This window comes from Passer domesticus, chromosome Z (genome assembly GCF_036417665.1).
Source record: "Passer domesticus isolate bPasDom1 chromosome Z, bPasDom1.hap1, whole genome shotgun sequence".
In the NCBI taxonomy this organism is placed as follows: domain Eukaryota; kingdom Metazoa; phylum Chordata; class Aves; order Passeriformes; family Passeridae; genus Passer; species Passer domesticus.
The window spans coordinates 10666956-10683224 of record NC_087512.1 but is presented as its reverse complement, the minus strand read 5'-3'; the positions used below and the strand labels follow the sequence as shown (position 1 = coordinate 10683224).

The window sequence follows — 16269 nt, the reverse complement described above, 5'->3', positions numbered from 1 at the left end:
CTACAGATCAATCACTTAGTGTGTGAAAAACAAACAACCTTCCTGAAAACGCCTATGCAGACATAACTGACCAATGATAATAAATGCGTGAGATTTTTCTACTTCATCTGTGACATTTACAGTCAGGAGAAACTCCACTGAAAAAAGACAATCAGCGAATCTCGTAACAGTAACAAATTACCAGGCACTTTCCTTCCAGCTAATGTTTGAAAATGTGCTGCTTCTATATTTATGCAATAGCTGGTTTTTTTATACTAGTGAAAAATTTCTATCCCTCTGGGCTACACAATCAGTTTCCTACCCGCAAGCACAGACCAAATAAAAGATAATGAAGTTTCCAAATTTCCAAATGACAACTGCAAGAAACAAATAGCAAGTACTGTAACATAATGCAGCTAAAATTCTAATAAAAATAACACTATGTCAACAGAAGTCTTTTTTTTTTATTTCCAAGTGTTCAAATTGTTATTACACATATGCCATTTAACCATTTTTTATTTTAACATTAAGGTAATTACAGTTGAAGGGCTCTATTTCCAGTAGCCTCTCTGCATTGAACACCACCAGAGCAAAACATGAAACATTCCACACAGCTAACTATAAGACATTTGAGTTACCAGAATTACAATCATCAACGTGGTTTTTTTGCCAACAGATCACATACATACATAACCAGGGCCATCTTCTTTAGAAGAAATACCAAAATTAGTACTGCATTTATTTATTTTCAATATGAACATCTCTACATACGAGCAACATGGTACATGACAGTTTGATTATCACATATACAGTACTTTGGCAGCTCTGTGATGTGTTTTTCCCCTAAGCTCCACAGTAGGCCTTATTTATAAAACATATTGCTAATATGCTCTGCATAAACACCAAGAATCAATATCTTTCATCACTTAAAGGGGAGAGGCAGCAGTGCTTTTATCATGTATTTAACAGCCTCATCATACATGCACAATTTTCTTCCATGGATACTTCAACACATATCCTAGCTAACACTGTCTAGAAAAAATAATCGTTAGTCAAAAAAGATTTGAATTTTCTTCTCAAATAAAGAGAAGCTACAGATATGACATGACAAATCACTAGCATTTATTTCAAAAGAATACTGAATGTGTCACACTTTTATTGAGGTTACTTGCATATTACCATCTTACAAGCACATCAGTCATCACCTGATCAAGTCATCCCATTTTGAGTTCATTTGTGAAACTGACTTGTCTCTTTTGATACCTACTAATAACTCATAGTTTGTGTTTAACAATTACTAATTTCTTTGAATACCTCTACCATCAATTTCCACATTAAACTAATCACTGTATTAAACCTTTACACTCAATCTCCCCAAACAAATCATTTTTATTTCCCACTTTCCTGAACACAATTGACCTATTAGCACAGTAATCTAAGTGAGGACAATCTCCCTTCTAATATAACCATGCACTTTTAAGTAGCCACTTCAAAGTTCTGAGGTAAAATGCATGAAATCTGGTTGCAAAATTTCAGACTTAAAGGAACAAAATCACGTAATATATATATTGCAACAAAAAACACCTAGAACCTGTCTATAGGGATCTGAAGCAATTTATTTCACTCATCGGTGAAATTTCAGCAGCTATTTTATATTTATTTGGTCCAAGTAGCCCTATATATTGTTAAGTCACTCAAAAAAGAATGCTGAGCCCAAAAAACCACATCTGCTACCACAAACATCTCTTTACCCTTTTATTCACCCTCAACCAGTTCTTAAAAACGTAGTATTTCTTGAGCTATACAAAAACAGATTTAAATTTTATTTGTAACATCAACAGTGGGTTAAAAAGCAGTTGAAGATGTGACATATTTAAACTAAGCAACATGCACTTAATTTGATGAAATCTCTCTTCCTCGGCCTTTAATACCTATTTGCATTGAATTATGAACTCTGCAGCACACAAATAGACAGCGTATGGCACTTACAATCATGTCTACAATATAAACAACTATATCAAAATGTTCTGTTAACTAAACAAACAGTAAATCTTGTTTATCTATACAAAATTTAGAGACTACATTATCATCAAGTGGGAAAATTACACGTAAACCAATTAAGTTGGACATTCACCAGTTTTGAAATGTCCTTTTTCATAAAGTCGTTTTATCTTCTTGCTTTGCTTAACTATGTCAGAAAATTAACTCCTCCAATTCTGCTTCCATTTCTTCACTGCAGTTATTTTGTGCCAGCAAACTTCGATCTTGCACCATTAACTTCCACCCTGGTGCACCCCTTACACTTCTCCACATTCTCTCTTCTCTCTTCCATTGTTTGTGACTTGGTGTCACCCAGAAGCCCTGCCTCTAGGGCAGCATCTTGTGTAACTGAGCTTCCATGGGGCAGAGGCTTTTCTGTCCAGGGTAGGGGAGCTGACCAGCCAGGCTGGCTGGGTGATGGTGTGCTGTGTGCCGGGTCAGCTCCCTGCGCTAAGCGCATTCCGCGCGGATAAACCAGCTGTGGCACGTGAGCCACAGGGAGCACCCCCAGCTCCGTGTCTGGGCCGGCAGCACGCACGGGGCAGGAACACAGACAGATGTTTTGGCTGCAGCAGTTTTAACCCTGTTTGATTGTTTAACCTGTGTTACAGTCTAATTTAATCATCATTGTTTATGCAGTACTTTCAAATGAACAAAAACCCTAGACAGGTAAACCACTCCTCTTCCACAGAATAACTGATTATGCATTCCAGAATGAATTTAATGCAAACCTTGAAGGGTGTTCTAACTAATAACCACATCTGGAGCCTTTAAATACTGTCTTGCTCTGAGGTATATGTCTATTACTGTAGACATTAATGCTTCACATCTAAAGTCCAAAAAAAGGCTACTTGTATTTTCTAGGTCAGACAAGCTATAGAAAAATGGGAAGAGAGAGCATGTGTTTTGTGTTCAAGTGTTATTGTTTAGCATAATGCTTCATGCAAGTAATGCAAAAAAAGGCTATATATTCAAGACTTAACATCTGAATAAATAGTGTAAATTAGCAAATACGGTATTGAAAATTATCTACAAAAATGTGTTTTTCCAAGTATTCACTGTCTGTATCAAGTCTTAAAGCAGAAAGCTGCAGGGCATTATCACAGAAAATGGAATAAAAGAAAAAGTGAAATTGAGACATTTCAAGAAATCCCCTCATAAAACAGATGAATATTTACTGTAAACTAAACTGAAATTCAAAACAACTACTAAAGCTATTAGGTGGCCTTATCAGCAAACACCTTCAATCAAAAGGCCATAAACAAGTATGTTTTACGTATTACTTAATCTGTTTATTTTACAACATGGGGTGAAAGCAACACAATTCCTTTTAGTAAAGTATACACAAATAGCCTCACTCAGAATACACTTTTAATGCACATAAAAAAAGTATTCATCTTACAAATTGTTTTGCAATCCAAATATACAATAGCTTGGAAAACAATATTTTAGAAAACTAAAGCCAATGTAAAAAGACTGCTTAATACAACTAAATGATATAAGTTTTTGTATGGCTCTGTCTTTAGAGTTTTCTTACTGCATCATCAATATCAGAAATCTGTTCCTTCAGCTGGTTCCACTGTTCTGGATTTAAAGAAATACCTGAAAAGCATTAAAAATAAACACTTCAGACAAAAAGAAAATTGTGGTGCAGGGTCTCGTGCAATTATTATAAAGGCTGCTTTCATACACTAAGCCTCTGTTATAATATTAATACTTGAGTTACTTCAACAACCATCTTAGTTACAAGGTGAAACTACCCACTTCCAAAACTTCAACTGAACTTCTGGTTATTTCTAGACAAGTTTACAAAGAAAACATGTGTAACATAATTATACAAGTACAAGGCTAAACACAAGAAGTGAAATATAACTCTAGCCTTGACAGAAGGCAGTACAAATGTCCTGGGTGATAAGTAGCAAATAATTTATATTCCTGTTGGCTCCTGAAAGCTGTACCTAGGCAGATGCTGTGCACTTTTCCAGTACTGTAATTCTGAGGGGGTTTTCCCCCTTTTGTTTCTTAAAGCACTACAAATAGCAGGTGCTCTAAGTTATCTTTTGGAAAGACTATCACTCCCTAGCACCCACAAAACAACACCAAAATTACTTTTTACTTCAAGTTCTCTACAGTTTCTAGTGATATTCAACTAATAATCATTCAGTACCCCACAAACCATCACTTCAGTTCTAAATTTGATCTCATCTTCCCCTCAAGCTTGAGTACAGGCATATGTTTCATTTGTGCTTTGGTCTACTCACTCTTGCCCAAAAATTTCTACACCCACTCTGTGTAAAGTGCAGGCTCCTAGTCATCTCATACTTTCTCCTGTCAAGCTCTTCCAACTAATTATTTCTACTCTCCCCTTCCAGGGATAGTTTTCCTTCATTGCTTTCTCCCTGAAGCTAGAGCAGGACCTGAAAACAGCTGAAACTTTGAATTCCATTTTTGGAGCACATAACCTTTTCTTTTCCTTTCCATCACTGTCTTATCAGAGCACCACCACAATTTAAAACAGCAAGTAGTGTACACGGGGCTTCTCTAAGCAGTCTTCCACCAATCTTTGGAGGGCAGGTTTCACGTGAAAACAGGTCAGGTGTGCTAACCATTATTAGGGGATTAAGTGTCATAAAGATGTCCCTCAACCACAGACCAGATGAACCAAACAAAATTCAGACCTGCTGTTCAAGACACTGACAGTAATTTAAATTGCTGGGTTTATTTTTGTTTTATTACAAAATTTTGACTGTTTACACTGGTTTCAGGATACACAGGCAGCTTATGAGTGAATCAAAGAAATATTAGACTCACATATTGTATCAGGGTACAGGTTATTTTTATCATAACAAAATTCACTCTTCTGCTGCATTGATAAACTTCTAGCTACATCATGTCATTTTTGTCACTCAGCCACCCATGAAATCCTGTTGCTGTTTGCCATTCCAAGTGCACATACTATTGAATTCTACCTTGAAACAAAGAACATAAAGTCCTTAGAAGATAAGAGTAACCTTTTTTGTTAACTAGTAACAAATCCAAAACCCGCAATTTTCCTGTAGAGCGCCAGTATACCTATTAATGCAAACTTATTCTCAGTGGTTATTTAAGAAATGTTGAAAACGCTTCTCAAACTTTCTAAATGACTGTTTACTGAGTTGCTCCTGAACACACTGAAAGAATGTAACAAACCTTACAGTGATTGTACATTAGACTTCTTCAAATTTAGCAATCTGCCAGTACATGAGGCTGGGGAAGGGCCTTTTGCAACAGCATGTAGTGACAGGGCAGGGAGGAATGGCTTCACACTGGAAGTGGGTAGTAGGAAGAATTTAGAGTGGGTAGTAGGACGAAATTCTGTATTGTGAGTGTGATAATGCACTGGCTCAGGTTGCCCAGAGAATGTGGATGACCCATCCCTGAAAGTGCTCAAGGCCAGACTGGACAAAGCTCTGAGCAACCTGGTCCAGTGGAAGGTGCTCCTGCCCACAGCAGAGAGTGGGGCTGAACGAGATGATCCTCAAGGTCCCTTCCAACTCAAACCATTCTGTGGTTCTATGAATGCCCAGGGCAGAACATTTCATACTTACCTTTCACTGATGCTATATGAAAATGGATAAAAAGCAGGCTTTTCAAAGAGAAGCAACATAACATTAAGCACAGTACCACCACTGCAACTGTCTTGCAACCCCCATGTTGTGATGTGGAAGTTCTCAAAATGGTGCATAGTGAAGCCTTGCCATGAAAAGCAACTGTGCAAATGGCAACTAGAAGTACAATGGCTTATGCTGTGCTACAAATTACAAACTTAGACACTTAAGATATTTCTCCTTCTACTAAAACATTTTTTAACATTTTTTTTTCATCATTAGTCACATTAAATGTTTAGGTTGTTTTAATCTAAAATTTAGTTCAAACTGAAGGACATGGTTCGTTTAACAAAATTAGAAATCTTATAAAAATGATTATATGTTTTCAGCTAATTCTGAAATAAGAAATCCAACTGTAAGAGAAAATCAGTTCATTAAGTTAATCAGTGGGGGGGAGAGAAATATGGCAATGGTATAAATACGTTTAAAACTCCCCTACCAAATTTACTTGTATTTGACATCTTGCTTTCCATAAATCATGGAGGATCTCTTTAGGAAAACAGACTCACTTAAGATTTTATTCATAACCTACAGATAAAACTAATCCTTTGTAAAAACGCAAATCGTAGCTAAAAATAATACTAAAAAGTATCATGCAGCAACAAAGGAGAAAAATATTATATAGCAAGTTCTACTGTAAAGTGCAGACTATGTTTCAATACAAAGTAACATGAAGCAGAACAATACCTTTTCTGCCAGGCTTCATTTCACCTTCTTGATCCATCCAATATTCTCTAATATCAATTAAGACTTTCCCTTTAAAATCCCGAACACTGACATACCTCATTTTGCCAATCTGTCAAAACACATATAAAGGTCCATTAGGTATTTTACATATTAGAGCATTCACTTTCCCCAGCAGCATTAGACTCTGACATGTCACACTGCAGCTTATTTTAGACATCACAGAAACAACCAGATTAAAAGCTTAATTCAGAGTAGTCAGTAGGCTAATAAGTAACGACTTAAAACTAGTTGAGCAGGCAATGCTCAATGCAAAAGTAGCTCTCCTAGAATAAAAATACCTGTATTCTTTACATGCTTGCTTCTCGCAAGTCGAGAATTTACTGTTTTCTGAAAAAAAATTATTTCCTTTCGTCACAAAAGTTCTAAACAAAGACGGAAAAAGGGAGCACTACCCCCAAATCTAAATTTTAGTCCATTCCACAAGTACAGAAATTAAACTAAGACGTTTACATGTGATACCTTTTTCTTTAACACAGTAAATACAGATGGAAATGAAAATTAGCCACAACTGTCCCACACCCACTCCCAAGTCCTCATGGGCACCTCACTGTACCACCATGTCTTCAAAAGAACAGTCAAATCTTTTAAGTTTACCAGTATGTAGCACAGTATGAAATTTTGGAATTCCATAATTTCAAACCAGTGTCACAACTGAATTACATGGGCACCTCTTCTTTTTCCAGGGGGAGGGCAGTGGGGAGAAGCTGGGAAAGAATCATACCACCAACTATCAAATACACTCCAGATTTGGGGTTATTCAGTATTTTTCCAAATATGATGAAAATCTATCTATTCAGAAAAATTCCAAGTACAAGGTGAATTTGAGAACCAGAAAATAAATAATTAAAATATAATCAAATAAAACTTCTTGCAATTCTAACCAGTCCTTTGAATTCTGCATCTATCTTCTGGATACATTTTATACAAGAAAAGAACAGATTCTAAAGTACACAATTTTAAAATGAAATATTCCTTCCTGGTAAAACACTAACTTTCAATTTCAACTTCCTTTATCTCTCCATGTTGCATTTTGATACAATTTAAGGATGGGCCCTACACTTCTGGCCCAAAACCACTAGAATTAAGTTTGATCCAAAAGACTGAAGCTCTCCAATCAACTACAATAATTCACATATGTTTAAGTCATATGGTCTTATTTCACAAAATAGATACAAACATGAATATTTCATTTTGCTTACATGAATTTTCTTTTTCTGCAGATGCTGTATGACACCTAAAACTGATTTTAGAACAATTAAGATAATGTAAGTCTGAAGCACCTTTCCTAATTCAAAGCATCCTTTAAAATTAATAAGACATTACTGTTCATAAGACAGTATTTTTAATTTATAAAGTTACAATACAGATTTGAAACTCAAAAATAAAAGTATAATGTTATGGTAATTTGGCTCTTTCAGACCAAACCTGGTACCATGCCCAAATCCATCTGCAATCATGGCAAAGAATACCCTAAATAGCTACATTTCTTAGTTTTACCCTTTAATGCTCCAGTAACTTTTAAGGTCACCTCCAGGAACAGCTTCAACCAGTAGCACTCTGCAGCACCCTTTTTTTCCATGGCTATTGAAGAATATTAGTGCTTTGCCATGTAACTACAGATTTGTCATAAGAAATAAAATCTAATTCAATACAGCAGAGTACAACTGCAAATAAAGTAAAAGGGTTTAGAACATGATTTTCAAAGATAAGAAAGATTCTATGTCTTAATTCAACTACTAAGGTGAGGGGCAATAATGCAAAGTTTACATTCACTCAAACATGAAGTCTACCTTAGATACAAGCATTTCTCTATGTAAATGCTGAAATTAAGTTAGATTTCACATCACGTCTAGATTTCAGATTAATGTTCCCTTAAATTTCAGACATTTAGTTGAACTTGATGCAAAAGCTGCCAGTACTAAAATTATTAAGCAGGCTTCTAAAGTACAGTTCCAACAAACATCTACGCTCAAACCCACAAACAAAATCTACACTTAACTTGTAAAGTAAGTAAATTGATGTTCCTTGATACTTAGCTACCTGTAACTCTGGTACAGATTCATTTCTGAATATTTCTTTTTTTCACACACCTGCTGATAATGTTAGGAGTAATTCCAGTGATTGAAAGTATTTTTGTATCTCTATAACCAGAGCAGCATTCTAAGGGTTGCTGTACTGCAAAGAATTAGTTTTCTTCACATTGGCTGATACGTGGCTGTGTTTTGGCTTTGTGCTGAACACAGTGATGATAACACAGAGATATTTTAGTTACTGCTGAGCAGAGCTTACACACAGCCAAAGCCTTTTCTGCTTCTCAGACTGCCACGCTGGCGGGGAAGCTGGGGGGGCTTGGCAGAGTGGGAGGAACACAGCCAGGAAAGGTGACCCCAACTGACCAGAGGCATATTCCAGACCGTGCGACACCACCTTCAGGACATAAAGGGGAGGGAGGAAGAGGGAAGGGGCATGTTGGGCATGATGACATTTGTCTTCCCAAGTGACACTTAGATGTGCTGGGCACTGCTCTCCTGGAGATGGCTGAACTCCTGCCTGCCCATGGGAAACGATGAATTAACTCCTTGTTTTGTTTTGCTTGCATGTGTGGCTGCTGTTTTCCCTATTAAACTGTCTTCATCTCAACCCTCGAGTTTTCCAGCTTTTACCCTGCCAATTCTCTCTGGTGGGGGTCTGAGCGAGTGGCTGCCTGGGGCTTGGCTGCTGGCTGCATTTAAACCAAGACAGTTATCATGATTTATAGCAGAGTACTTAGTGCAGTTCAACCTTCACAGAGAAGTTCATATGCTTTTTATTAAATAGTACAGATCCTTAGATTATATTACTCTATTGAATTACATAAATCAGTAAACATTAAAGCCATTAATTCCAGGTTTCTGTTTCTCAGAATAAAAAGCACTGAAATGTGTCTCTGTTCCTTTCAGAGATACGCAACTGACTTCCTCTGTGAGTTTCAGCAAGCACCTTCTGCATCCTTTTTTAGATTTCCAGTTTCTCTGGATTAAACTGTATACCTTCTCTTGTCCCTAGCCAATAACCATATGTGAGGAGTACAAGACTCCTGTCAAGAGTGACATCTGCAACAAAGCAAGTTGTGAAATGCATCAGTGACCACCTAAGTTTCATAATTAGTGTGCTAAACCAATAACAGTTTCAGAGCATCACAATTTTCTATGTTTACCTTCTTTCAGGAATCTATGATAAGGATATTGGAAAAATTGAAGAACTTACTCCTCAGAAGTCAAAGCCCAATTATGGTGAAAACTCAAATAAAAAGTGGTTGGGAAGTGGAGGGACCACACACAGACAACTTCTGAAATAACAATTTCAGTTAAATGCACGATCATGCAATGTGGTTCTGCTCTGGGTAGCCATTAATGAATCCTGACAAACCTTATCCAAATCAGGCATAGGTAGATGATAGGATTAGTCAAACTAACCAAAGCACATGGTGCAGAGCTCAGATTGGCTTGAAGCCACAGACAGGAATCTAATGCATCAAGGCTAAACCCTTCCACATTAACACAAATAATGCCTGTCCTTAGGGCCTCAAGTAATACATCACACATGGGAGTAACATAAATTTCTGCATCCTAACAGCACACAAATCCTTCATCAAGTTGCAGAGTATACCAGATTCCCTATAAAACCTAATAAGGCCAAGACACACAAATACATAGAATACACCTTGTCTCTTACATTGAACAAATGGTCTACTACTTACATTAACACTATTCTTTGTAAGTAGTTGCAAAAAAAAAAATTACACCAACAATTTCAAACAAAAACATAAAATGTACATATTTTACATATTTGTGAAAATTATGAGTCTTCTGACTACAACAGTCACAACGAGCTCTGTATTAAGGGATTCTGTATGCTTCAAGAACACAGCCTGAGGGTGTAGAACAAGAAGACTCTTGGTTTCACATCGTTTGCAGCCACTCCCACACACAATATGGACACCATAGAACTTGTGACTATCCTATGAATGCTTTACAGCCTGATTTCCATCAGCTGAAGCCACTCTTGTAAAGCTACACTGCAAAGTCACTTCCACATCAGAGATCATTTTACTGCCATGAGAAAGGAACTCTCCAGAAAGGTTTCTAGTATCATTATGATGCCTAGAACAAACAAAACTGTATCTAAAAAATTAACGAGCATGCGCTCCTGGATAGGGGGGAAGAAGGGGAAGTATCCTCAGACCCACTGTAGTTTTATTTCTATAGTTTAACATTTGCATGTTAGTTACTGCAGAGAAGTTTATGTAGACTACAAAAACTGACAATGCTTCACCATAACACAATGAGTAATCTAAAAAAATATTTTATTGTTGATTACTTCAAAGGCAGCCACGGACTGGGTAACACTGGTATTTTAGGTCAAGGTGATATTCACAGATCTGTATTCTACTCAACACCAGAAGAACCCTATTCTTATCAGAGTAATATGAGTACTCCACTGTCTGTTTTTAGTAACTTTTTATTATCTTAGGTCAAAGAGGTTTCAAGAAACCAGAGCATGCATACTTTTGCTTTCATTTGAAAGGATCTGGGTGTGTTTTTGCATCAGGGGCACTAAAAATTTTGAAAGTTTTCTCCAAGGCTGGAATTCCTGAACTTACTACAAACACAGTGTTAAGTTTATACATAGTTCTTTAGAGCTCTACCTGCAGTTCACTTCCTAAGTTGTAGAATTCACTATTCCATTTTTCCTACAGGGTTCAAAGCATGCCCAAGCAGAACTAAAAATAATATACACTCCCTTCAATACAGAAGTCCAGACACAGCCTTCAAGTGAAGTTCTCCCTTCTAAACATAACTAGAAAAGTAAGAACTCAGACATTAAAAGTAGCTGCCCTGTATGGCAGAAACAGTTAAGCAGGTCTCCTCTCTAGAACAGACTTTTCCCCTGTACTATTTCACATGGCTACAGCCCAGAACCATTTCATTTACATTACTCTGTGCTTGGGTCATCTCACTAGGCACCTTTCCCATACCCTTTCACAAACTTGAGACTCAAAGCCTCAAGAATTTAAGTTCCTTTCCAGCCAGCTAGTCAGAGACCTTTAACAGATCTTGATGCACACCCCCAAAACAGCTAATTCTGAGCTATCAAACTTCAGCACACACTGCTACTGCCTAGGCTAACCCTGGGAACTGCAGCACCCTGAATTCACAAATGCATCTTTCTACTAAAAAACAGACATTCATCCCATCTTAAAAACAAGGCAATACCACAAGTTATTATCTTTATGGATGTTCAGTGATAAGACCCCACATCATAACATAAAGGAACAAACAAAACTTATTCCAAGATGCTGTAATAACACAGGAGGCCAAGCTGCCCTTGACCTAGTTAAATAGGAACGAAGAGTCCACACTTCGGTTTCCAAGAACATATTTTTCAAGAGCCCTAATTAAAAAAACATTTCCATGTAGAGACAAACCTGATCTAATATTTCAAGTATACTGATAGCAAGTGCTCTATTTACTGACAAAGTGACTACCCACAGATACCAGGAGCAAAGTCACTAGATAATTGATACAATTCAGATTCTTTTACTGTGTTGAAACCCAACCAGGCTTTTCTGAGCATCTCATCTGAACATCAGCATCATAATTCCCTTCGGCCAAGGATTCCAGGAGGCCAAGCTGTCAGGAAGTTCAGATCACCTCATAAAATTTAGACAGCATATGATGTAACATGTTACCTTAACCAGGCTCTATGAGTCATCAATTTTACCTGAAACATATTCTCATCTCTGTTACTGCTTTGCTTAGAAGAAGCTGCACCTTTTGAACTTTCACCAGTCTTTTGTTTCTTTACAGCTTTTTCCGAAGTTACTTGCTTTTTCCGCTTTGCCTTGGAGCAAATCAAAAAAAGAAAAGCATGAGCCACAATCACTCTGTATGCTGCAGATAAGTTTACATGGTATGTCACAGCCTACTACTAAGCAATGCACTTTACCACATTCTTGCTGTGAAGGCAGAAATTCAATACTGAACATTTAGACTAGAATTTAAAAACTTCAAATGAGCCTGATTCTGTTCTCAGTGAAGTAATACACTGGTTTTAAAGAGAATTTAATCACATCAAAATACATTTCAAAAATCCTTCTCTTTCTGCACAGTAACACTGTCACTTCAGTAGTTCTAATAAATAATTTAGATCTGATGGAAATGGCACCCTCTTCTCCACTAAATGGAACAAAAAGTACAGAACAGCTTGCGACACCTCCAAAAAAACCCCCCACGGATAAGATAATAAATAATCTAGAAAAATAATTTATTAAGATAATTAGTAAGATGATAAAAAAATCTGGAAACCACTTCTACCAGATCATTGTTTAATAAGCATCTAATTGCTGCCTATGGTATGATAAATTATGTGACTTTTTAAAGCATTCAGACAGTATCACCTGTAAATAAGATTACACAGAGAAGCTACAAAGTTAGTATTTCTACTCATGTAAAAATAGGAGATCAGATCTCTCCATGTACTATACTACATTAAAAGACCTGGTGTCTGTGTTACCTAGCATTTCTTAGAAAAGATAAATTAAATATTTTTTTCTAAATCACTTTGATTTCTACAATCATTTTGCTTTTGCTTGAAATAACTAGTACATCTATAAAAACTTCTAACTTAAATAACTATTTAAATTAAACGAGAACATTTGATTTATACATTTACAACAATCATCTTAAAATTTATCAATTCCAAGACACTCAGGTTGGCTCAGCTTTTGAGTGAGAGACTAGCAGATGGTGTAAAAGCAAATAAAAGAAAATGAAGCAGAGAAAAGAATACCACGCAAACAAAGTAAGCAAGTGACACAAGGAGCACAGGGCAAGTGCAGATTTTTTTTATGGAGAAGTAATCCACATATTAAAATGGCAGAGGGTGGCTGTAGGCATGTTCTCAAGTTCAAATTCTTCCCACCAGAGCAGTTGATACAGAAGCGTTCAGAAGCTTGCCACAAAGCAGTAAAGAATCACAGGGAATTTGCAATTATCATACGGAATGGCATGAAGAACACAAAGTGCAACTAAAGAAAAAAACTTTTCTTCAGGGAAAAAAATTATGCAATCCACCCATACTTGGAAGGTGGATTGTTTGGTTTTTGTTGCTCCAGTTGTTGAGATGGGTGGGTGGAAGAGAAAGTTTCTTAAAGTGTCTGATAAATCATATGGAATGACATGCATGTTGTGGCATAATGCTCACCTAATTAACCCCAGCCTGAAACAAAAGAGTTAATACAGTAATGAATTGTATGTATTGTTCACCTTTTTGTCAACTTCACTATCTGAATCACTGGCAGATGAGCTTGAAGATACAAGTTCCTTTGATTTAGGCATTCTGGGAAAAGAAAAACATTAAAACACTATATAAGGAATGACATTCCATTTTGGCTGGAAAACAACCTTCAAACCTGTTTGTACTGGCTCATCTTCTTCAAGTCCTCCTAAAGATTTTCCTGCCTTTCATTTAAGCTTTGATATGCACTGCAGATGCAATATCAAGCACTCTTCCCTCTTATATCTCTTCCTCTTTTTGCTGCAACTACACTAAAACACATTTAGAGTACATTAAATGCAGTGGTTTGGCTTCTGAACTGTCTACAGCAGAATGATTTTTCACAATTTTCATATATTCCCTGCACATGGCAAAACCCACAATGTAAAACACACAGTGCAATAGTGCCCTCCAGCTGAATCCTTTCTATTACATCCACAAACATGAATTATTAACACTCTAGCAGTAGCTAGACTCAGGCACAAGCATTTCACCCAGCTGGATTTGCAAGCAACATGCTGCACAATTGTCACACACGTGACGCTTGAGCTCTCTCCTATAACCTAACAGTCTGAAATACACCTCAGCTGCAGAGAGCTACAGCACTGCAATTAATATTTTCACTGCAACTTCAACACATCAGTCACTGGAGACTACTAATTCACCAGACAAGCAGACATTTAGCATTCCTTGAATGCATGCTGCCAGGTGTTCTTGCACGTCACCCTAGTATGCAAACATGTGGTTAGATATAGCGGTTACACATCTTCCCTGCTGCTAGAAACTCTTTGTAACAAATACACAGCTCATTTGGTCTTTTAGAATACAATTAAACATCCCTGAAACTGTACAACACAAACCTCAGCTAGGAAAGACCAAGATAGTATTAAAGAGTATCTCAGGAAATAAAAAAGGAGTAACAGCGTTCTTAAATGGGAAGTGGAAAAAAATAAAAAAATAACATATGCAAATTAAAAAAAAAAACACAACAAAACAACCAAACCAGAGTCCAAATAATGTTAATGGATCAACGTAGTTCTGAAGTAGGGCAAGACCTGTGGTAATAGCTTGCAACACAAGGACGGAAGCTGCAGCACTGCACAGGATACAGGGTGTGAGGAAGCACACACAAGCCACGCTCTAGGATGGAGGCAGAGGAGCGCTGGAATGGGACAATGTGAAAATAAGCAAACGGATGACACCGAGTTGGCGCGCCAAACCATGTTTTGGGGAATGACCCGGGGGTCCGCATGGGACGGGGAAAGGGACAATATGGAGGAAGGTGTGGGCGGAAACCGGAGGAAAAAGAGATGTGGGGAGGTGGGTGCCCCCCGGGAGCGGCCGGGCGTGAGGAGACACCGCAGCGCCGGCCAGGGCGACGGGACGAGCCGGGCCAAAGGAGACCAGGGCAAGGTGAGGAAAGGAACACGAGTCGGGAACTCCAGGTAGGCGGATCCCAGCCGCCATTTTCCTCCCCTATTCCTCTTTTCCACGGCTCTGTGCCCCCCGAAGATAAGAGTCGAGACCCGAACAAGGATGAGGGTGAGGGGTGGGCGGGCGAGAACGCCCAATTCTTCCCGGGGCAGGGCGGCAGCGAAGGGACTGCGGGTTACCCGCGGCGGACGAAAAGGACAGCACGGAAAGTAGCGGGCCAGGGGTCGCCGGCGGGCCGGGTCTACCCCCGGCCCCCGAGGCGGGGGGGAGAGCGGCCGGGCGCCATTTTATCCCTCTCTCAGACTCTGTGCCCCCCAACATGGCAGCTCCCCCTCGGCTCGCTCCTCCCGCTCCACAGCGGGGTATCCCTCCCGCTGGGCACCGCGGGCACTCGAGGAACAAGGGGAAGCCTCGCCTCGGCGCCACCCGCCCGCGGCTGCCCCGATCGCGCCGGGAGGCGCGGCGGCGCTGGCGGTGGGGGGCGCGGGAAGGGGCGTGCGGGAGAAGATGGCGGCGTGGCGGGGGCGCGCGAGGGGACCCAGCACTCACGTCCTGCTCCGCGCGTGGCTCCTCCGCAGCGCGACACAAGCGGAACTGACGCGGCTCGGAACGCCCGCCCCGGGCCGCTCACGTGGGGCGGCGGGGGGCGGCTTTAAAGGGGACGCGGCCCTTTGTCCCCGTCGTCGCCCGTTCCCGCCTCCCCTGAGGGGCGGGGAAGGGATCATAGGGCTGGAGAGGAGGTTTTACAGGATCACGGGAAATCCCGAGCTGGCAGGGACGCACAGAGGGCATCGACTCCAGCTCCTGGCCCTGCGCAAAGACATCCCAAGAGTCATACCCTGTCCCTGAGAGCGTAGTCCGAACACTTCGGACAACGTTGTTGTGACCGCCTTTGTGAGGGGACTGTTTTAATGCCCTACCACCTTCTGAGTGAAAAACCTCCCGGTATCCATTCTCAACCTCCCCTGACTCGCCATTGAATCCTGTCACTGGCCACGAGAGTAAGAGATCGGTACCTGCCCCTCTGCTTCCCCTCATGAGGGAGCTGGAGACTTCGATACACATTAGGAAGAATTTCTTCACAGAAACGATGAGACATTGGAAT

The 16269-nt window shown here is 39.3% G+C and overlaps 1 protein-coding gene across 2 annotated transcripts; it reads right to left on the bottom strand.

The window, feature by feature from the left end:
• Positions 1-423: 423 nt before the first annotated feature.
• Positions 424-15904, bottom strand: SUB1 (SUB1 regulator of transcription). Of its 2 annotated transcripts, XM_064404887.1 has the most exons (6): positions 15714-15768; positions 14786-14892; positions 13721-13793; positions 12177-12296; positions 6354-6462; positions 424-3621 (listed from the first exon to the last, which is right to left on the bottom strand). In XM_064404887.1, exons 3-6 carry the CDS (start codon positions 13790-13792, stop codon positions 3542-3544), a joined length of 381 nt encoding a protein of 126 aa, XP_064260957.1. In that variant the 5' UTR covers position 13793; positions 14786-14892; positions 15714-15768; the 3' UTR covers positions 424-3541. The 2 variants fall into 2 exon arrangements, with proteins under 2 accessions (XP_064260957.1, XP_064260956.1); XM_064404886.1 differs by lacking the exon at positions 14786-14892 and having other exon boundaries at positions 15714-15904.
• Between the last annotated feature and the right edge of the window lie 365 nt (positions 15905-16269).

Excerpts from the sequence above, each read along its gene's own strand:
- SUB1 (XM_064404886.1), bottom strand. The coding sequence starts at position 15,889 with ATGATCCCTTCCCCGCCCCTCAGGGGAGGCGGGAACGGGCGACGACGG. Across the intron at positions 13,794-15,713 it reads AGCCACGCGCGGAGCAGGAC|AATGCCTAAATCAAAGGAAC; the intron begins GTGAGTGCTGGG and ends TTCTTTTCCCAG. Across the intron at positions 3,622-6,353 it reads AATGAAGCCTGGCAGAAAAG|GTATTTCTTTAAATCCAGAA; the intron begins GTATTGTTCTGC and ends AATGCTTTTCAG.